The 22196-nt window shown below is 39.8% G+C and overlaps 1 protein-coding gene across 3 annotated transcripts in view; it reads right to left on the bottom strand.

Moving 5' to 3' along the window:
• The window catches only part of LOC120714648 (poly [ADP-ribose] polymerase tankyrase-1), a 106607-nt gene that overhangs the window by 17662 nt on the left and 66749 nt on the right, over positions 1–22196 (bottom strand). For all 3 annotated transcript variants that reach the window (XM_040000992.1, XM_040000991.1, XM_040000993.1), the window contains 12 exons: positions 21393–21487; positions 20339–20405; positions 19897–20083; positions 17396–17517; positions 17210–17301; positions 16026–16104; positions 14946–15117; positions 12778–12857; positions 8229–8374; positions 7945–8110; positions 1403–1622; positions 305–414 (listed from right to left, as the gene is read on the bottom strand). In XM_040000992.1, the coding sequence (XP_039856926.1) occupies positions 305–414; positions 1403–1622; positions 7945–8110; positions 8229–8374; positions 12778–12857; positions 14946–15117; positions 16026–16104; positions 17210–17301; positions 17396–17517; positions 19897–20083; positions 20339–20405; positions 21393–21487 (1536 nt within the window). The remainder of the gene's footprint in view (positions 1–304; positions 415–1402; positions 1623–7944; positions 8111–8228; positions 8375–12777; positions 12858–14945; positions 15118–16025; positions 16105–17209; positions 17302–17395; positions 17518–19896; positions 20084–20338; positions 20406–21392; positions 21488–22196) is intronic.

The following is a 22196-nucleotide window of genomic DNA, read 5'->3' as shown; positions in this document are numbered from 1 at the left end:
ATTTACACCTTTATCCATGAACGATATTCTAAAAAAGGTTTACGATAAAGATTTTCAATCATTTTTATGCAAAAATTAACTTGATTCATTTCCATCAGTTTTGCGCTTCAAGTATGAAGTAAGTAAGTCTTGCTACTCTAAAAGTCGAATACAATAAATAAAAAAAAATAAACAAATGCACTATAAATATACAGCTGGCCTCAAGTATTTAAGTGAGTAATTTGAATGTTAAAGGAGATAAAAGACTTTTTAAAGAAACTATGAACAGGTAGCGAAAAAGGCAAGCGTCATGTTTGTGTCTTACCCCATATGAAGCGGCATTGTGTAACGGTATCAGCCCTCCTTTGTCCTGCGCATTCACATCGGCTCCATGCTCCAGCAGATACTCGGCTACCTCCAAGTTGTTATAGCCGGCTAGAGAGCGCCACAGGCGACGATTCCACGCAGCAGGACAGAAAGAAAGATGAGTGAGGAAGATAAAAATGCAGTCAGCTAATGAGAGAAGACAAAATAATGATAAAGACAGAGTGAATGTCAGCCTACGTTCACGGCAGCGGGACGGCACATATAATCATCTTTTCCTTTTACAAGAAAGTACATCAACACAGAGGGTGCGTGGGCGTGTGTCTAAGTGGTCAGATTTATTCAGACCTTTAAAGTGTTTTCCAGCAGTTTCTTAACTTCTGAAGTGCCAGTCATGCAGCAAAACCTCTTCTATTTAAATATACTGCATGATCACGCAGCAAGAAGTGTGTTTATATATATATTAAGACACAAAAAATCCATAATAGAAAGGAAATTCGCAGGACAAACAGGAAGCAGTTTTTGGTCTTTAAACTTTCCTGACACAATTATGCACATTTTAGGGCACCAAATTGAACAAAAGCAGGATAAAAGCAACCTCTAAAGTATGACCCTTAATGTAAAAGAGTTAAACAAAACTAAATGCTCATTTTCAGCCTTGAGTTTGCATCTATAATGTGTTTTCATAATTCAGGACATGGTTTGTACTAAAAGGTGAATTTTTAATGTAAATTTATGGATGATTAGATCAGCGTGAATCTCATTAGGCATTTGTGTGTGTGTGTGTTTATCCCCATGAGGGGTTTTAGCAGGATGGTGTATCAGCTGTTATCTCTGAAACTGATGTCACAATGATTGCACACCTTGAATATATACATAATAGTTTGTCTACCTTTAAGGTGACAAACGCTGTCTGTGCTATCAAGACTTTAAAAACCGTATTATGCGAGTAATGTAATTACGAGGTCAGTGTAGGTCAACTGCTCGAGCTAGTTGTGCTATCAAAATGTGGTGTTTCGCTCTACCGATAAAATTAAGACGTAATTATAGATAAAAAGGTTTAAAAAAAAAATGTGTGTGGGCTGGGCGGCTTTTTTACCTGCAAGGTGCAGCGGAGTCGAGTTGCGTCCCTGCGTGTCCCGACAGTTAATGTTGTCGGGGCTGCATAACTTTTGAACCCTAGCCAGGCAGCCTTTCTTAGCAGCGTCCAGCAGTGCCGCGTCTCCTCTAAGCAGGTCCTGGATGTCCGTGTCCCCGTCCTTCACCAGGTCCAGAGGCGTGTTGCCGTCCCTGTTCTTCTTAGTGGGGTCTGCTCCGTGCTGGAGAGAGGAGGCCATAAAAGGGGGAGTTACACAAGGAAAAGAAAGATGGGGAAAAATACGGGCAGATATGTTCTAGAGATATTTATCCGGTGTGTGGAAGTGCACGCCGACATCATTAAACAAGACGGCGGCTGCAGTCGGGGGCAGGATGAATGTTGGAGGCTGTGTGGTTAATCAATGACAGGCCATTTTAATACAGTGCACGCTCGCCCTTTAATTCGTTCTGGCAAGTGATTTCTAAGGAAATGAGCAGCATGTTTGGAACGGAGATATTAATTTGTCACATTGTATCTGGGCAAACTCACGGCTAAGGATGAAGATATTTATAACGTACGCTTGGTTGCCATGACACTGAGTGTAGACAACCCCCCACCCCATCATCATGAGAGGACAACTGATCTGCGATTGTCAATTGTCATTTTTTTTAAGTATACCCTAATTATTAAAGAAAACACTGGAAAAAACCTTGTTTGTTTGATGGGCAAATAAATGGAAAAATCTGATCCATCTCCAATAAAAAGCTGTTAAAGCTCACAACAAAGACAGCAAAATAGATAAGAAATGTAGAGGATTTAAGTCTCATGACAACACCACAATTAAAAGACTGAATACTGCTATACTGATTAGATACTTTTCTTTTACATGGACATTAAACAAACAAGAAGAAACAGTCCTCCACACTCTGAACAATCTGAACCCGCTGGAAGCGTTTCACTTAGACGAGTAAGAAATGATGACAAGTGACGAGTGAGAAGAGGATGGATGAAGGTAATTCACCGGAGAGCAGAAGAGAGGAGGTGGAAACGAAAGGGAGGTAGAGAGAGGTGAGGACAGGACACCCAGTGAAGTGGAAAACACCACATACCCCGGGGGACGAGGGGAAAGCAGACATTTTCATCGCTCAGCTGTCTCCTAGGTTGTGGCTCAACTTGTCATTTCATTGTAAGTTTTGAAATCCGCTCATTAAAATTGGATGTTGTGGGACCACTCCCCTGGGTATCCACTGCTGGTCTGAAACGGTCCTTTATAGAAATCTCTCTCATGGCTCTCTATCCCTCTATTCAAAGTAGTCTGAACCTTTCCCTCTCATGAGTTTTTTTTCTCTCCTGCTCCTCAATTTCCATTATCTCTTCACTGCTGTCACTCACTCACACTCTCATGAAAATTAGACTAGAAATAATTGGGGACATTTACATAGATACAAAAAGGGAAAAAAGATAGTCGACCTTTCAAGAACCATTATCTTTCTCATAGGAAATGCAATTTACAATTTTTCGTATCTGCTTACAAATGAAACGCTATACTAGCAGCTTATTGAAGCTCCAGTGTTCTCAAAAGTGTCCAAAAACAAGCTCATTTTAGCAGGTGTGATTTTAACAAGTTGATCGTCACGGTGTAGTCTGCTAACAGGCTCAGATTGGGACATCGAATGAAATCAACTGAGCATTTAAAGTAAAATGTTGCTGGCTACATTATTACAAGTCCTTGAAGGTAAAATTGGAATTACAGCATCCAATATATGTCGGGATTTGTATGAAATATTAACTTTATTGTGTAGCTACAGGAACATTTAGAAGATTTTTTTCGTAGTTTTTTTCCGTGAAGGCTTGGCTTAATTAAGCCACCAAAAGCTCCTGGCAAGAATCTGCTTGGTAGTCTTTGTAGACCCATGTTAAAGCACATCACACAAGTCAGAAAAGACAAAGAGCTTCTTTTAAGTGAAGTTAAATTAACTCTGAAACAAAAAACAGAAACTGTTGTCTGCAGCTACTGTCTGTGATTCTTATCTCTGTTTCTTTGCCTTGTTATTTAACGTCATTGTCACTGAACTTTCCAACCAATTATTATACTACCCCAGTACCCCAAATAGCTAATCAGCCAATCACATGGCAGCTACTCACTACATTTAGGCATGTACACATGGTTACGACGACCAGCTGAGGTTCAAACCAGCATCAGAGTGGGGAAGAAAGGTGATTTTGAGCGTGACATGGGTGCTGGTGCCAGACAGACTGGTCTGAATATTTCAGAAACTGCTGACCCACTGGGATTTTTCTCTTTAACAACCATCTCTATGGTTTACAGTGAATGGTCCAAAAATAGAAAATATCCAGTCAATTACCTGGACGGAAATGCTTTGTCGATACCAGAGTTCAGAGGGAAATGGCCAGACTGCTTTGAGCTGGCATAAAAGGCAACACTTACTTAAAATAACCATTCATTACAGCTAAAGTATACAGAGGAGCGTTGAACCTTCAATGCAAGTGCCTCCTGACAGTTGAGGCCAAAACTGAGGCTATGGTTGGCACAGTTTTACCAAAATTGGATGATAGAGGAAAAAACAAGACTGCCTGATCAGATAAGTCTCAATTTCTTCTGTGACATTCAGATTGTAGGAACAGAATTTGGCATATACAACATCAAAGCAGAAATCCATCCATTCTTATATCAACAGTTCAGGCTGGTGATTTAATTGCGTAGAGGGATATTTTTTGGTGCTTTCACATTCTGACTTAAAATCCATTGAACAACCCAAGGTCAGAGGAACAGCTCTCCAGCTTCAGACATGTGACCCGAGGCTACAAATACTTGGTTTATTACAAAAGCAATCATGACTGAACAAGAGGACATCCTTAAAGAACTCGAATATCATCAAAGGAAACTCCAAGCATAAAAATGTCACAGCCTGACTGACAGTTGGTCTTTTCCAAAATGATGTTGCATATTAGCATCAGGCCTTCATAACTCACTCGAGTTCACAAACTGCGTGCCAAGTGCTAATGAAGTAGATTATACTTAAATTGAGCTGAAGTTCATTATCCTCTCACACGTCTTCACCAACAACGATGATGCTAATGTGCATTTTGCATGTCTTACAAGACCCATTCCTCATCTGGGTATCTATCTGGGTACAGGGAGGATGCAGCGGAGTTTTGATTTGAGCAAAAATCCTGCACAAAAGCAGGATAATAGAAAGTTAACAACAAACAGAGAAGACAAAGGAAAAATCTAGTGTTGAACTCCACAACAGAGAACAATCACATCCCGAGGCCTCGGCAGATTAACACCAAAGTGCGGGAACACTGTCTTACTTCTGTGCACAAGTGTGTTAAAGGGAGAGTCGAGAGTACTAACGTGTGTAAACAAGAAACGCAACAACATGCTGAAATTCGCCACTATGAGAATGCTTCTAACCAGAGTGGGAAAAACAATACGAACCTCCTACAATCAATCATCCGTTTGTGTGTCTCTAACCTCTGCCTCCAAAGCCAAAGACCAACCATGAGATCAGGGAAAAAAAAGAAAGAAGTGTGGCCTGAGGGAGATGCTGTATCTCTGAACTCCATTTGCTTTTTGAGCTGACTGGGATTTGTCTACACACGAGTCTGTGCGAGGCTTCACACTTACAAGTGAGAAAAGCATTTCATTTGGTGCTGCATATCTAATAATGAGTCTAACGATAAAAGCAACAGCCTTTAATAAGCCGTAAAGAAAGCCTCACTTTAATATATATAGTGAGAAAAACCCCCAACAAGACATCTCTGCTGAAGAAAAAAAAGCCTCCATCACTGAATTTACACCAGACAAAAAAGAACAATCACTTCTAATAAACTCCCACAAAGACAAAAGAAAACCTTATGGTGGCTGAACACAAATAAAGCTGCTGAAGCAGATGGTGTTCCTGGACATGTGCTGATCAACTGCAGCAGCACTGGTCTTAAACATCTTTACCTAGAGTTAGAGCTGCACAGCAGATGGAAAATTGAGTGAAAACAGCATAAAGTTTCTTTGTGCTTTAAGCTCAGGACAGCTTCAAATCTCAACTCACAATTCCAATAATGACATTGAAGAGCACAGAAAGTGTTCAACTGGTGTGTGATATAGAATTTCTTTCTGTATTGTGTAACCTGCAGCTCAATTATTGCCGTTTTTCCTTCACTTTCTTCTTTCATGATATTTTTTTGGTATTTTGCCCTCATTAGTAAGGAGAAGTGTGGGGAGCAGAGGAATGAGGTGCAGTAAACATTGGGCTGGCTGGAAATAATCAAAAACTCTCTATTGATGCCTCTGCCCCCTGACCTGCTGGCCCAAGGTTTTTCATTTAATTCGCAACTCATCCTCAGTCAAGCTGTGAACTGCTAAAGGTCTGAACTATTGTGACATAATATCAGTGTGTAAGAATACTTCAGCATTATCACAGTTTTTTGAGCAAAGCAGCCTCTATAATTTGGCCCTAAAAACACAAGAGTGTAGACTGGTTTGGACTCTTAATCAGCAGACCACAGAGTGACCAGCTAGTGGCTAAGAACTCAATCCTCTGCTTTCCCTAATTTCAAGCAAAAGGAGCACCACAGGGAAGCGTTCTGGGTCTTCTCTCCTTCTCATACATGGCTTAAACCTGCAGATTATGCAGCTGAGATAGGATCAAATTGTTGGCTCCCCAAAGCCTGGGAAAGTAAAGTGCCGTTTCTCGTACTTTTTTTCCTTAGTATTCACAATTAATGCTCGGTGGTAAAAGTAAACATCTTTTTTTTTCATTGCTTGTTTTGCTGGACACCAAACACAAAAACATTTCATAAACTGATATATGGAGAAGCGCTCATTCTTCTGGAACCAGATAATTTGACCTTTTTTGTTAGATTAATTACTTAAACAAGTTTTTAATCGCAAGCGAGGTCAGTTTATTCAATATAATGCAAACCGATAAACGCCACCGCCCCTAGGAAGGAAATCATTCACCATTTCTCACACTGCACCAGGCAGTGCATATTTAGTCTGCACCTCTCTGTACTCCTGCACAGCCAGACCGACAAGCTAATTTCTCCCCAGAGCTGTCACCTTCCCTAATACTCCACACAACAGCCACTCCCCTCCACCATCACTGATACCTCTGCTGCACTGTCGCACCTCTTAGTCCCAAAGTTTTCAGTGAACACTGCTGTGTATCAGTTTCACAGCCTGACCACGACAATCTTACACTTCTTTTGTGTTTTACGCTGCTGTCTGCTCACACAACTGTGTCACTACCTCGTACAAGCTGTGTAGGACGTTTATCTCATAATTCATTGTTTTCTTTTCCATTTATTTTTAATCATCCTTTAATACTCCTAAGTACATCTGTTACAAACTACTTTAAACAGTCAATATGTAATTATGAATAAAGTAATGAATTTCTCTTGTTTTTCCGTGTGCTGCGTTTACCGTGTGTGTGTGTGTGTGTGTGTGTGTGAATTCAACTGTGTTCATCTAATAATTTATGCTGCCCCATATGGCAACGGCAAAGCGGTGACGTAACCTCGTCTGGAGGTGTTTGTGATAGGAAAAACAAAAATGCATTCAGCTGTGAAACTGCAACATTTCACAGGATTCATTTAGCCTCAAAGAGATGTGACAATTCAGTGTTACACAACAGATATTTTCAGCTTTGTAACTGGATTGGTCGGAGTTGATCCTGGCCGGGTTCAAAACTCGCACAGAGCACAAGTCATACCTTTCAGTGAGCGTTTGCACCCAATTTTCCAAATGCCAATCCCGGAAAAACCTCGGCTCCATAACGTTGATTTGTACATGCTGACTTACACCCATTATTCACAAGGCATTCACAGCACCAGATGCCATTAATTGCATTAGTAACAGATGTGCTATCATTTCATTGCCAGCTCTTGCTTCCGTAGACATGACTGATTTCTGAGTTTCGCTGAGCCCCGGCTCACCGCGTCTTGTAAACACTGTTTGGTGAACTTGTCTGGAGAAGGATAAAGTGCTTGTTTACAGAACATTAAAGCTGCATCAAAAATTAAATATTTCTATCCCACAGGCTTCAGTATGAAAAGGAGCAATGTGAGGTCACAGCAAATGGCACAATTAAGCCCTTCTCAGACATGGTATGTGTCACAGAAGTGGCATTCGGTCATTAAGAAATTAATGGCTCATGGCTTCATTCAGACATACCCATGGGAGACAGTGACGGAGAGAGCTGCGGCACTCGTGTGATTATTGCAACTCGAGGGCAAGCCGTTTTGCACTTGTGCCAACGACCATTCACTGGATAAACACTCCTGAACTTTTAGTTCTCTCAACGGGTCTGTTGATGTTGCATTCGGGCTCAGAGAGTTGGATTTCTTTTCACATGGGCCATAAATATCAGAAACCTGACATCCAATGAGATCCAATGAAGATCTTACCACGCTTGGTGGTTCTGGAGGTGATTTCCTCCTCTAATTCAAACTTGGTGCAAAAACACTGGGCCGTCTTATCTTAAACTGAGTCTGCTTTAAATATATAGGAACATCAGCATGGTGTTAAGAAAGAGACAAACCTTAAGCAGCAGTTTGCAGATCTCGTATTTGCCCTTCGCTGCAGCTTCATGGAGAGGCGTAAACTTCCACAAGTCTGCCACGTTGACCGAGGCTCCGTGTCTGACCAGCAGCTCGGCCACCTCAAAGTGACCGTACGAACAGGCGTTATGAAGGGGAACCAGACCGCTGCAGAGGGAGACAGTCATTTTACTCCACAACTTTATTCCAAGACTCTCTGATGGGTGCCGGAAACAAACTTGGCTCAAAATCACACCAAAGTCACACCCCAACACAAGTGTCTCACCCTTTGTCCTTGGCGTGCACGTCCGCCCCATGGTGCAGGAGATACTCCACCACGGACACTCTGTTGTAGCCGGCAGCGAAGTGAAGAGGGGTAGAGTGCCGTCCCTCCAGATCTCTGCAATTCACATTCTGAGCCGTGCACAGGGACTGCAGAGACACGCGGAGGAAAAAGAAGATTAAAATAATTCAAAGTCAAATTAAGGTGCAGCTCAAAAACAACCAGGATTTCTTTTGATCTTATTCCATTTTTTATATATTCATGATTTTTTTTTTTAAGATTAAATGATTTCAAGCGGTTTCACAGAAATATTCATTGTTAAATTTTCTAGTACGACAGAAGGAATGTTTCCACAACCATTAGATAGAAGTCGATGAGTTTTTGTGCATGTATGAGTCCTGTAAAAACAATTATAAAAACTCAGGTATTACTTAATTTCATATTATCTAATTAAATTCTTTTTGCCCGAGAATTTAGTTAATGATCGTTACAAAACTAAAGATGCTCCCCAGATGCACGAGTCTTGTAACTGTCTCTAATTGCGCCGTGATTGGTCCAACAGAAACGTTATGTTAACATGATGTGCGAAACCGACAGAAAAAGGAACTGAAAAAAAAATGGTATGTGGAATTTTGGATTAGCAATAAAAACACACTGTATACTCCCGGCTAAGTGCGAATAATGCTAAAAAAACCTTATAATATCAATATTACTGTGTGTCTGTTCACAGTGGGTAATGCTGCTACTTTTGTTCTTTGCTGTGATTTCAAACTCAATTACACCTTAGTTCAGCAGTAAAGATGGGCTTGGTGGGGGGCTTATTTTACAGGTTTCTTCTACTATCCTGACATCTTATTTTACAGGAGATAAATTTAAATCCTGCTGGCACTAAATTCCACATTAAACTTCTCTTCAGAAGTTTTTTTTTTTTTTTATTAGCCCCTTGAGCAGATCACGAATTATACAAAACATGAAAAGCATGAAATAAATGTGAAAACCTGGTTAGCACACAGGAACACAGTTTAAAGAGTGGGCGATTGGTGGATTGATTCATTGGTTCCTCAAGAGAAAATATAAAATTTATTAATATTCTACATTTTATTATCAATCGGGTTATTTTGAACCTATGAAAATCGAGAGACTTTGTATGAAGTTTTTTAAACTCCTGGAAAAACAAATTGTTCAAAGCTTGAAATCTTGAAAATGGTGTCACTGCCCAAATGTTTTTGGGCTTATTCTGTTTACTGTAGTATCAACAAAACTCATTCTCAAATATTTCCTCATTTTTTTTCTGTTCCTGCCATTCTGAAAAATTAACATAATATATAATAAATCGAATGCTTGATTAAGTTTGGGTTCTGATTATAACCTGAGCTCACGACCAACAATTACTGCCAACATCCCTCAAATCTTCATCACATAGATGAAACAAGGTGCTCGAAACAGATTTTGGTCCATATTGATCAGATAATATCACACAGGTGCTAAAAATATATCCCCCACACCATTATACTATCATCATAAAGCTGAGCCACTCATAAGGATGGATGGATCCATGTTTTCATGTTTACACCAGATTCTGACCCCATCATCCAAATGTTACACCTGAAATTGAGACTCATCAGACCGTTCTGTTGTCCAATTTTGGTGATCCTGGGTCCACTGTATCCTCAGTTTAGCTGACAGGAGTGGCACCCAGTGTGGTCTTCTGCTGTTGTGTACCATGTGCTTCGAAGTCTGACAACTTGTGCTTCTGCATAACTCAGTTGTAAAAATTAGTTACTGCTACCTTCCAATCAGCTCAAAGCAGCCTGGTCTCCTCCGACATCAAAACGGCATTTTGACCCAGAGAACTGCCAACCGTTTCTTAAATACTCAGACAAATGCTCAGAATCACTTAAATCACCTTGTTTTGCCATTCAGATGCTTGATTTGAACTTAAAAAGATTCTCTTGACCATGTCTATGTGCCTAAATGCATGCCATGTGATTGGCTGATTAGATTTGAGTTAATGAGCAGTTAAAAAGTTACAAGTAAATACAGGTTATTCATATGGCACTTGAAGAAAAGTGCTCTGAAATATAAAATTAGATATAACAATTAAAATGGAAAAAAAAAGAACTAAACAAAAGCAAACTTTCACAGGTGGGTGTTATTTTTAAAGGCATCAATAGAGTCCACAGACCTCAAGTCCTTGGGAAGTAAGTTCCACAAGATGGGAGCCACAAACTCAAAACCATGGTCTCCTTTTGTCCTGCATACTTTTGTATCACCAACAAGCACTGATTAGCTGACATCACTGACCTATTAGTTACGTATGGATGTTGCAGTTCACTAATATCTGGAGGCATCTGATTGTGAAGTTCTCTGCAAGTGATCACCGTTGATAAGGGAAGCCAGTGTAAAGAGGACAGAATCAGTGCCACATGAGAGCTTTTAGAGGAGCCGGCGAGAAGCCTTGCAGCAAAATTCTGGAACAGCATGCTTATCAAAACCGAATGCCTGATCAAAAGTAACTCCCAGAATTCTCACAGCTGGGAGAACTGAAGATAAAATGGGTCCAAGATTTTCAATTACCCTTGGAACAAAGCTGTCAGTGGCGCAGATGAAGTGCTCGAGCTTTTTGTGTATCTAATAAAGTGGCTGGGAAACGTATATTATAGAGCAAAAAATAACTACACAAACTGTCACAATGGTTAGAGCTCTGACTGAAGTACAAAATGTTCCTGAATGACAGAATTTGCCTCTGTCCAGTTTCATCATCTAGCAGAATATCACACTTCAGTGTGAACCTCCCGAACATTTGATCAGATGACAGGGATCGGCCCACGATTTTTTAAAAATGCCAATCAGCTACTTGTCGAGACTATTAATCCTGATTTGTCTGTGTGTCAGGAAACAAGAGGCTGAGAGAAAGCCCGACCCGAGCTCATCTCCTTTTCCACTACAATCTTCTGCCAGCCTGTCAAAGCATCACATTTCAGGCACTCCCGGACCCTCTTCATTGACATAACCCCATTACTGTCTGTCTGTGCGGGGGAAGACACCACATTTCACTTTAAATCAAAATATTTCAATCAGAAAAAACAACAACAACAAACTTCTGTGGACGGTTGGGCGAATGATACCAGGTCTTGACATTTTAAACGTGAGTGAGCCAGATACCAATTGCAGCAGAGGGTCTCTGTGGAAATCTTATGAGATGTAAAATGTGGCCTTTATCAGGGATAAAGTTTTTGTCTTTTTTTCTTTATTTATAACCAAAGATCAATAAGGGGAATAATGCAAATACAAATACAGAAAACATCCAACTGACATTTAACAGAAATCACTAAGACTTTAACTCAGTGAGACCAACAGGAACAGTCACAAAGGTCAGGAGTTTTTTAATTAAAACCTGTGTTTGTGGACATCAAATTCTCCCACAGAGATGCAACATTAGCTCAACAGTTTCTCTTCTGCATCTCCCCTTACAGTTTATTGATAAAGGCCTCCATTCTTGCTCCATTCTAATGAAATATACAAACTTAAGGACAACAGATCTAACTTGTCTTCAGTTTTCATTACCGACCACACTGTGGCCGCAGAACCTACTGCTTTTGGCCAAAAGCAGCTAGTCCAGTTTCACATGGCTTTTCTCAGACTCCTCATTAGCGCCAAACCATAATGGAGCAATTAAAAATATTTCTGCTCCCTCAGAGCAAATAATCCCCCCATGATCAGTGTCATTAAACACACTGAAGCTGCTAAATCAATGTCCTTCCATATCAGCCATTTCCATTTTTCTTATTAAGGCAGTATTGATTGTTAGGAGAAGAACGGGTCACTGGCTTTTCCTCATTTAAGCCTTAAAAAATGAGCTGTTTTCAACTGTTAGAACATTGGGTTTGGAATTCATTTGGACAGAAATATTTTAAGGATTTATTACTTTATCAAACACAGATGTAATATACAGTATCCAGTGTTACTGGCATGCAGCTTATCATGATGACCTTCACCCAAATGATCACAATGGCTAAAGTAAATGTAATCACTCAGTCAAACTAAAGTAAAAAAAAGGTAGGTAGGCACAGTATGAAGATAGGTAGACAAGTAGGTTGATTGATCCTTGCATTTGCCATATTTACACTGACCAGAGGCTATATTGCTATATAAAAGCAAAGCTGCAGTGTACCTATGTCATTTGACAGTCAAATTGCCACCCTGCAGCAACTATGTCAGTATTTGTGGAGAGTTTCTAGGTGCTCAGACTGTGAATGTATGAATAGGTAGACGGCAACAGAGCTGTTATTTATCACTTAATCACCATATTATTACAGAGTGCCAACTTGACCCCATTTAATCCCAGACTGATGGCAGACTGACTCCACATCCATTTTTTCACAATTCTGATGTACTGATGTTGTTTGGAAGATGGCAGCCGACTGCAAACACGATTGCAAACAGTCACAATAACTTTGGTCATGCTACAGTCTCCAGCATTTTCCTGTGATTGCAGCATAACACCCCACAGGCAACAATGTCAAATTGTCATTTTCAAAGTGTCATCTACCTTGACAGTGTCCAGGTCACCGGCTTTAGCAGCTTCGAGAAGTCTGTAGTCTACATCCGAGTTTCTCACTGGGACGTTCTCTACAGAGCAGCAAACACAGAAGAATCATGAAGACAGCAAAAACAGCCTGCGCATGCTTTGGAAGAACATTAATGAAAGGCTGCCTGTAACACAACAACATAAAGCTGGCGTTATCCTGCCGTTATTCACTTCTTCCTACGTACGCACGTCAATTTACGGCCATGTTTAATGGAAGACATTGTGCACTTTAGGACGGCCGTTTCGAAAAGCTTCCAGGTGACATTTGTAAGACTTATTTTTGTTGTTTTGCACCAAAGCAAAAACTGAAAAGAATGAGTCATGCTTGTTCTTTGATAATTGCAATGCAGTGCAAACCAACAGAAAACAAAAGTAACATATTAGGCCTTTATGAGAGTGTGTGTCTACTGGTTGCTGCAGATAAACCGACTGTGGTGACACAGCTGCTACAATTAATGCAGCTACAGATGCCGTATTCAATTCATTCGCTGTCATTTAAAAGACAAATCAGTAGTTATGCATACATAGTTATAGTTATACTAGAGGATGAGATACAATATAAATCTAGATTTCCAGAGTTGCCTCAGAAGCAACTAAACACACAATATTTTCTATGAGATAACCGTGTGCTGTGAATCTTCATTGGTCGTGCAGTCATTGTCAGTTTAAAGAAAAGCCTTAGACCATTTTTTGTCCCAATTTCCACCACTCTGTGAAATCAGAAGCTTTACATTCTTCGAATTTCTGCTTTTTTTTGCTTTGTCCTTGCTTTCGTTTCATTTAAAATGTGTAAGCTCGACCTGTAATTGAAACAGGCCTGTGAAGCCAAGTTTGAATGTTACAATTACAGATTAGAATTGACAATTTTTGCTTTTTAGCTGCTGCAGAGATGACTGTAAGATTATCATTCCATTATTCCATCTTAAATCACTGCAGGTGTTCTCCTTTCACTTATGGTCCAAAATGTGGAGGTATAAAATTATTGCTGGGAAACTTTAGCTTCATATATCAAAAGAATTTCGAGACATTTATTAATTATTATTATTACTTAAAACTAAAAAACTGGAAAATATACTAAATATGTTAGCTAGCCAATATGCAGACTTTTTTCTTTTTCTTTTTTAATGTATCAGCCTGAAATTACAGATATTGATTCAAATTTATGACGGAAAAGTCCAGTGAAAATTTCAGGCTTTTATCGTAATTGGACTTACTTATGTTAAAATACTGCCTCATATTCCAATATGCGAGAAAAGGCCTGAAGGTATGTGGACAGGCCTTTTTGATACACATTTCAAAGCAATCATAATATGTCCAGACTTTGGACCGTAGTATATTTTACGGAAAATAAGTAGAGCAGAAAATCTTCTAAAGATTTGATGACCAATCAGAGACGTTCAGCAGTGCAAGCCCCACTTTCAGGTAGGCTAATTCACCCCAAACCGGGTCTTTACGAAGGTTCTTAGTGCCTGTGGAAAATTCCTGCTTTAAGGGGACTCAAGTACTTATGTAATAACTGATGGATTTGGTGTCCAGCTTAATATAAAGAATGTGGAGCTGTACAGACCAATAAGTGGTTTGGTCTAGTTTTATTTGTGGGCTTTAATTCTTTCCCCGATGAAGACGACATCTGGCAACTTCTTCTGTATCCATAAAGATGAGCTTTGGTAGTTCAGAATACATCAATAAAGATGTGCTTTGCCGAATAGTGGAATATTTTTCAGTTTTCCCAAATGTAGCTGCACAAGCAGAGCCCACCCTCACTAAATCCTGATGCAGTCATTTTGTTCTATAAGCAAGCCTGAAATATGAATGAAACCACTGAGTTCAGAAAAGAGCTTCAAGGGTTAGTCCCCCATTAAAAACTGATTTCCTTTAACCTGGAAACCCTGGAGTTAGATACCGTGATGCCAAGTTTCTTCCAGATCTGAGTAGGTGAGTTGGCTCACTCTGCGTTAAAATCTGCGCCTTAAGTCTGAAAATATCAATATTGGCCTTCATAAAAACAATTCCAGTTAATCCCACTATTTGCAACTGGTGCATAGCAACCAAAACACATCACCTACGCTTCTGTACGCACAGCCACCCACCCACTCAGCAGCCCCCACAGAAACAAACGGGTGGCCTACCGTTGAGTATTTGCTGAACAGCTTCGTTTCCCATTTGAGCAGCGGTGAAGCCCTGCAGCGACACCAGCGAGGCGTCTGCCCCGTATCCTAGCAACAGCCTACAGGTCTGAAGGTGGCCTGCCAACGCCGCACGATGCAATGCCGTTTGACCCAGTGTGTCCAGGGCATTCACCTGCAAGAACAAAGACCTCAGAATAATGATTCAGAAAGGACGTCTGCAGTTACAGTCATTCAAAAAAAATATCTGAATCTGTAATTTTATGACTCTCCTATTACTGATGAAGTGCTTACTAATAATAATGTTCCAAATAAGGTCAGCTCGTTTCCAAATGAGACACTAATAAACAACTGTACGTTAACCTCATCTCACAAAAGGTCCAGAAAAATATACAAAAACAAGACTTTTTTTGGTTTAATTATTGAAATATGTAAATAAATATGATAATGTTGACACAATTATGTGACAAGCCTCAGCACAACTGAATAACAAAACATGCCACAACAACCTTGGATCTTATTTGTGGGATTCAGGGTGAAATAATAAAGGGTGCAATATTATTCTGTGCATTGCAACAGAGTCAGTTGTATGAAAATGAGAAACTATTCATAGATAAAAATGTTTTTGAGCAATCCAGCAAATCAAGGTGCATCATCACACTGATGCACACAAATATACCATTGAGCACCTTGATTGTAGAGCATTCTCACAGTGATGCAACCACAAGTGCTGCTTAAAATCCAGTTCTTTCTCCAAACTGAATTCACAATGTATGACTGCTGAATAAAAATGCCATCTTTAGAAAAATACCATTGTTTTGAGGGTCTCACACCAGATTGTTCAGTTTGCAGAAACATTTACCCAAAACTTTGGGCAGTAACACAGTAAAATGCTTCTTTTTAGAATTTTTTTTTGTGATGATTAGTGTGAAAAACAGCATTTTCAGCCACCAAACATTAGAAACTCACCGATCCTCTCTATCTAACATTACCGGTGAACAACCACGAAATTAAAGCACTTTGAAATTGGATGATTCTTTTTGATACACTCTCTATACATTGAGGAAGAGGAGGAAGACATACCTTTGCCCCATGTTTCTGTAGCACCTCCATGATGTCATTATGCGCCCGCTCAGCTGCCACGTGAAGAGGAGTCATGAAACTACAGAGGGGAGGGAAGAGCATTAGGAAATAAATATAACTGCTCAACTTTAGATCGTTCAGATTGCTTGTAAAACAGAATGCAGTGCCCAAACGTTCTCAGATGAGGTTGGATATTATCACGAGTCATCAACCCTGAGATGAAGTCAGCACTGTTTTTGCACTCCATGTACTATAGTACTGCATTTTTTCTGGGTTAAAAAACAAAACAGAAATTTACAGAACCACCTATTCAGCAATGCGTTTATTCTAATTTCACTATAAGGTATCTATATGTATCTATTTATATATATATATGACGCATTCGTATGACATCATTTGTTGCATGGCCCGCTATCATTGTAAATGTAATAGCTTCAGTCCCACTGCTGTAAGGGCAGCTGGGCTGGAGAGCCCAACATGTGAAAAGGCCCATTTCTAAGAAATTTCCAAAGAGAAAGCAGTGAATCACCAAGCCCACTGACCAAATCAGTTCTCATTTGTCACTAAGTACATCACTTCAGCTTAGCAGTACTTTACTCTTATACCTCACTTAGAAAGCTATTAAAGTGGATTCCTGTACTCTTCCTGGTTTCTGTCATGCAAATATACTGTTACAAGTGGTCACTGCTACTAAACATGGTCAGTCAATCACACTTAATCAGGAGCCAGTCTATTTTGAACAGAAAACGTATCATAATCAAAAGGATTATTGAGATCTATGAATCAGGAAAGCCATCTAAGCCATCTTAGAAAAGTCCAAAAATGAAAATATGGAGCTGGAAATAAACATAATAGGTCATATTTTATGCTTTAAATGCTGGAATTATTCAGGATAGTTTTGTACTGAGCTGAAGCCCGAGGCTGGCAGCAGACTGAGCGTCTGAAGAGCGGACGATTTCTGTCGCCGCTGATTGTCAGGTCGTGTGAACAACGGTGCGTTCACCTACTGAAGTGTCTCTGAGCAGTGATGCAACCACTTTGCCTTGCAATGGCAATTCACATCAGCAAAGTGATTTGTGTTGTTCACCTCTAACATAAATCCACTGCTGGAGTCACCTTGACAAACATATAATGCTCTCACTTTATGTTTATGAGCTGTGCATGCAGCGGAAAACAATACTCACTCTTTATTCTTCTCGTTGATGTTGGCACCTTTCCTCAGCAGCAGCTCGGTCACCTGCTTCCTTTTGGGGTGAGGCGACGCTACTGCACAATGCTAACAAACGCACATAAAGCACACATGGACACGTCATCTCAACGCGTCTGCACCAATATAAGAGCCAGTGTTTTAAAATGCATCCAAATCTTACCAGGGCAGTTTCGTGTGTGTGTGGGTGTTTAAAGTTGATGATCTCCAATGCCAGGGTCTTCTTAGCCTTGGCCATGTCAGCTTCTCGAGCAGCTTGAAGCAGCGAGTGACCCTTAAACTCATCTGAAGACACGCGCACAGAAAATGTCAACATTTTTAGAAAGAAAGCAGCTTCAGTTGTCATTGTGAGGTTTCCTACGAAACAAAAGGCTGCAAATGATGTAGCTTGCCACCCAAAAACTGAATTATGAAGTTCTCAGCCACTGTTACAATATATTATTCTACTTGCAATGACCCTGCAGCATAACAATACTTCAGAAAGATAATTTCATTTTTTTCCCCAACCAGAGAGCTAATGACATATGATGCAACAGTCTCTGTGGTGGAGTTGGAGCGGAAAGAAGCGATTATTCCCCTGAGGTCTGGAAATTACAAACAACAAACTATTTTGCTTCAGAAGCATTTCAGGCTGAATAAAAGGAGCCCGTCCTATCTACGGACCGAGCCAACAGCATTCATGCATTTCTAATCAGACATTGAGATAAATGGCGCAATCTTCAAGGGCACGTGGTTAAGAAAGAAAAAAAATTAAAGACTGAAAATACAGCTGATGAAAGAGAAACAGTAGCGAGTTATGACATTTTTGTTCTGCAAAACCCAAACTAATTTTTCATTGTTGCTGGTCAGAAATACACAGATACATGTCAGCCAACATTTCAGGATTAGGACTTGACAGCCTTTCCACAAGGCTTAATTAGTGTGTATGAAATGTTCAAATAAATGTAAAAAGTAAATAAATAATTCTCTTTTCACAGTCTGTGCTGGTTAAATAATTTATTCAGAGAAAGAAGAAAAACACGAGATGAACTACACGTTTGCTCTTTGTATATGTAACCATATCTATAAACTGTTAAGAAAAGATGGACAGAGCCACTGGTTTGTCTCATTTTGAAACCATTTTTAGCAGTGTGTTTGTTGCCATCCTGTTTTATTTTCCTTTTCTGCTGTTTTCTGGACCCTGAGGCAAGGTGCAGGCATACAAATATCAATAATTAGAACCAAATAAAGCGTAACACACATTATTTGTCAGCTTATATTAAAACAAAAGCTCCAAAAGGCATGGACACCATAAGTATAACTGGGAAGCTCCGTAACTTATGGGAAGCTTAGCAGATAGTAAGTTGAACACTTAAGTGCCATAAACTGAAGTTCCTGGATTGGTTCACTTTAAAGGCGATCCAAGTAGATTTGCCCAACTTGAGCACATTAATGTTTTTATAGTAAGTTTTCCAATTCATAACAACTGTACTTTGTAAGCTACTAACCAACTGGCTTAAAAAATATATCTGGAGCTGGCAACATCAGATCTGTCCAGGAAGTCTTTGTTTTTATATTTTTATATTCCTGTGATGACTCTGCAGCAAACGCCCGACTGAGTTGCGTTTTTGACAACATAGAATCATCAAAAACGAACCGTCATCCCGCAGTTGTGAAAAATTTCTGATGGCTTATGATTCGCGTGGCATTTGATTTTTGTTTTGATCTGCTTCATTACAGAGATGAGGCAACAAGTGCAGTGAAAGAAAAAGAGAGCTGACCCACTAATTAACTCGAGTTGCAGAGGGCTTTCTGGCAAAAACAAAGGATTATCCAACCTTTTTACTCTGTGGTGGCTGCATCCTGAAAGTACGATGAAAATTAACTTAATTATGGTGTAGTCTCTAATTAATTAATACATCACGGATCTCTATTCAAATATTAGTTGCAGTGTAATGCAAACCGAACTAATATTACAAAGAAAACAGCTAATTTCATAAAGGACACGAGTATATAAGCAGATTATTTACATATTATAATATAGTGAATAAACCAAAATAAAAAAAAAAGAAACTAATTTAAAATCATTAAGCTTGTTTGTGGAAATTTAAAGTAAAGAGTTCATGTTAAAACACAAATTGTGTAGTCCAGGTTCAAGGCATTTTTTTATAATGAAAAATCAATTTTAAAGTCAGGGATTGGATTAATGCACCCTGAAAACATGAATAAACACAATAAAATGTTTTATATAGCCGAGGAAATCTGTAACAATTCGAACCGTGGATGACTTTAGGGATGGGAATCGAGTCCAATTGCCATCCTAGCTGACTTTCATGTTTTTTTAATCTGTGGCTTTTCCACTAGTCAAGTCCACATGAAGAAACAGGTGAATATGAGGCTCTTTCAAGAAATAATTCTACATCAGACTGCTGGCTATCAAAATAATCATATCAATCTCTCTGTTGTACTAATAATCCCTTTGTAATCCCCTGTCAAAAAAAAAAAAAAGAAAAAGAAAAGATTGAGACTCCCATGTTCAAAATAATTTCAAATCAGCTGTTCCAAACATAGCCCGTGTAAATATGCCCTTTCTAAAACAAACCGTTCATTAAATCAGCACGATGACTCATTTAGCCGTGCTGTACTCTGCAGCTGCACTTTATGTAAATTAAGAGCCACACTCACATGTAAGTCTCTCCTTCAGCTCGGGAGTGGGTGCCATGTCCACAGAGCTTTTGCTGTGGCAGTTGAGCAGGGTCGGGTCAGCCCCGTGGCTCAGCAGCAGAGAGCACACCTCCACTCGGTTTTTAGACGCCGCTTCATGTAGAGGGGTGAACTGCCACAGATCCATGGCGTTCACACAGGCCCCGTGCTGGCGAAGGAAAAAAAATAGCGGAAGAAAAAAAAAAAAGCACAGAGGAGATTACAGACAGCAGTTTTATCATTATTGATTCTGGATTGCTCAAAAGGGAATGATGCCATCGGCTCTGGCGCATGTGTACAATGAATGTGTCATGTTTTTAATGAACTAACAAAGCAGGTCTTAGGAGGTCATTTATAGCTTCTTATTATGAATTATGTCCACCGACCCAGTATATTCAGAAACAGGATGTATGTGTGTTTGTACCTTTAGCAGCAGCTCAGTAACTTCATAGTGTCCATAAGAGCAGGCGTTATGAAGCGGCACCAGACCCCTGGAAAAAAAACAAAAAACCCAGAAGACTTCTCATTACAAACAAACATCAGTGTTAACAATTCTAAATACACACAAAATGTGTGCCGAGTCCAACAATGTGACACTTACACTAACATGCTGATGTTCAGTAAAAATACCATTTACCACATTTGATATCTTGGTCACATTGGCACGGTGACATCCTGCTAATCAGTGTTACACATCGAGTGCCTCAGATGTCAACATCATAGCGGCACTACATAAAAGGTTGAGGGTGTCTCACGGCTTTCTCACACAGAGCCCACGGTAGCAGACGTGCTCCCGCTACTGGATAATAAGTTTGGTTTTGTGGAAAGTGCAGCAGGCAATGACACTCATTCATCTACTTTGCTTAGACTGTTTGAACTGAGGATCATTTAAAGTCCAGTCCAGCTCTACTGCACATGTGCATTCTCGTGTCCACCTCGATCAGGTGAGATCTAAGTACCTTCAGGATTGGAGTCTATAAGGGGAAAAAACGTAAATGACATTTGACAACCTCCCCCGCACCCCTAGTGACAAGTTTTGACATCTCAGTTTACATCAATAAAGTCGTGGTTTGACAGCTATTCGAATGGTTTCCAGGTTTTTTGTGCGGCTGCATAAGCAGAGACCACCCTCACTAACTTTTTATGCACGCCCAGTCATTTTGGTCTATAAGCAGGCCTGAAATATGACAGAAACTGCAGAAAAGAGCTTCAAGGGCTTCTGCAGAATGCAGTGCATCATACTCTGTGCACGCCAACAACAGAATGTGTATATACCCCCACCTAAATCTTATGATCCAATGAGATGGATTAAGGAGTCTCATCCTACTGGCTATAGCAAAATCTCATAATTATGTCTCATAAATAGCAGTGCAGTTATGATGTGTTACCATTAAGATGTTTAGTTTTTAAGAAAATCCTGAATTCAAGTGCCTTTTTCCCCCCACTTAAACTCCCCTTGTCGTTTTCTCTGTACATACCCTTTGTCCTTGGCGTGAACATCTGCTCCATGCTGTAGTAACAACTGAACTATCCTCACCCTGTTGTATCCTGCTGCCAGGTGCAGTGGAGTGGACTAAAAAGGCAGACCCACAGAAACAGAGAGAGAGAGAGAAAGAAGGACAAATAAAAGCAAGAAGAGAGAACGAGGAGTCAAAGAGTGGGAGGGGAAAAAAAGACAGACAGAAAAATAAATGTTAGCCCACATGTTCGCTCCACAGTGTGACAGCCTATCATCAAGACTTCATAACCATCATTCCTGTTTATGTATGTGTGGGTATGTTTTCACTGAGCATCTTACAGTCTTAAGGTAAAGCTTCGCAAGAAGAAATGGGCTGTAGCAGTCTGCCTATAATTTCCTCCATAACACTGATGAAAAGCTGCAGTTCTGAATGCATTAAGATCTGACTGAGATGAGATGGCTTTAGCTCTTCGTGCAGCACTACAGTCTTTCAGCAAAGGCCATTCTTCCTGAAAGCTCGAGTGAAACGCAGACTGGTGCCGAAATGTTGCGGCAGCAAGAATGTTCCCATTATTCAGTCAAATTGAACTTGTTACAGGGAAAAAAGTAATAGAAAACCTGCCTCTAAGTCATGATATAAAAGCCATTTCGCAGAACTGGATGTGCTACAGAGCAAAGTGTGAATGGACGTTGGATTAAAGCTACTAGATGCAGTAGGCTGATATAAAAATGACATATATATAGACATAGATATATACATACACATACATATACATATATATACACCTATATATATATATAATATATATATTTATATATTTTT

This window comes from Simochromis diagramma, unplaced genomic scaffold (genome assembly GCF_900408965.1).
Source record: "Simochromis diagramma unplaced genomic scaffold, fSimDia1.1 OVJJ01000596.1, whole genome shotgun sequence".
NCBI classification, from domain to species: domain Eukaryota; kingdom Metazoa; phylum Chordata; class Actinopteri; order Cichliformes; family Cichlidae; genus Simochromis; species Simochromis diagramma.
This window is presented reverse-complemented; position numbering and strand designations above follow the sequence as displayed.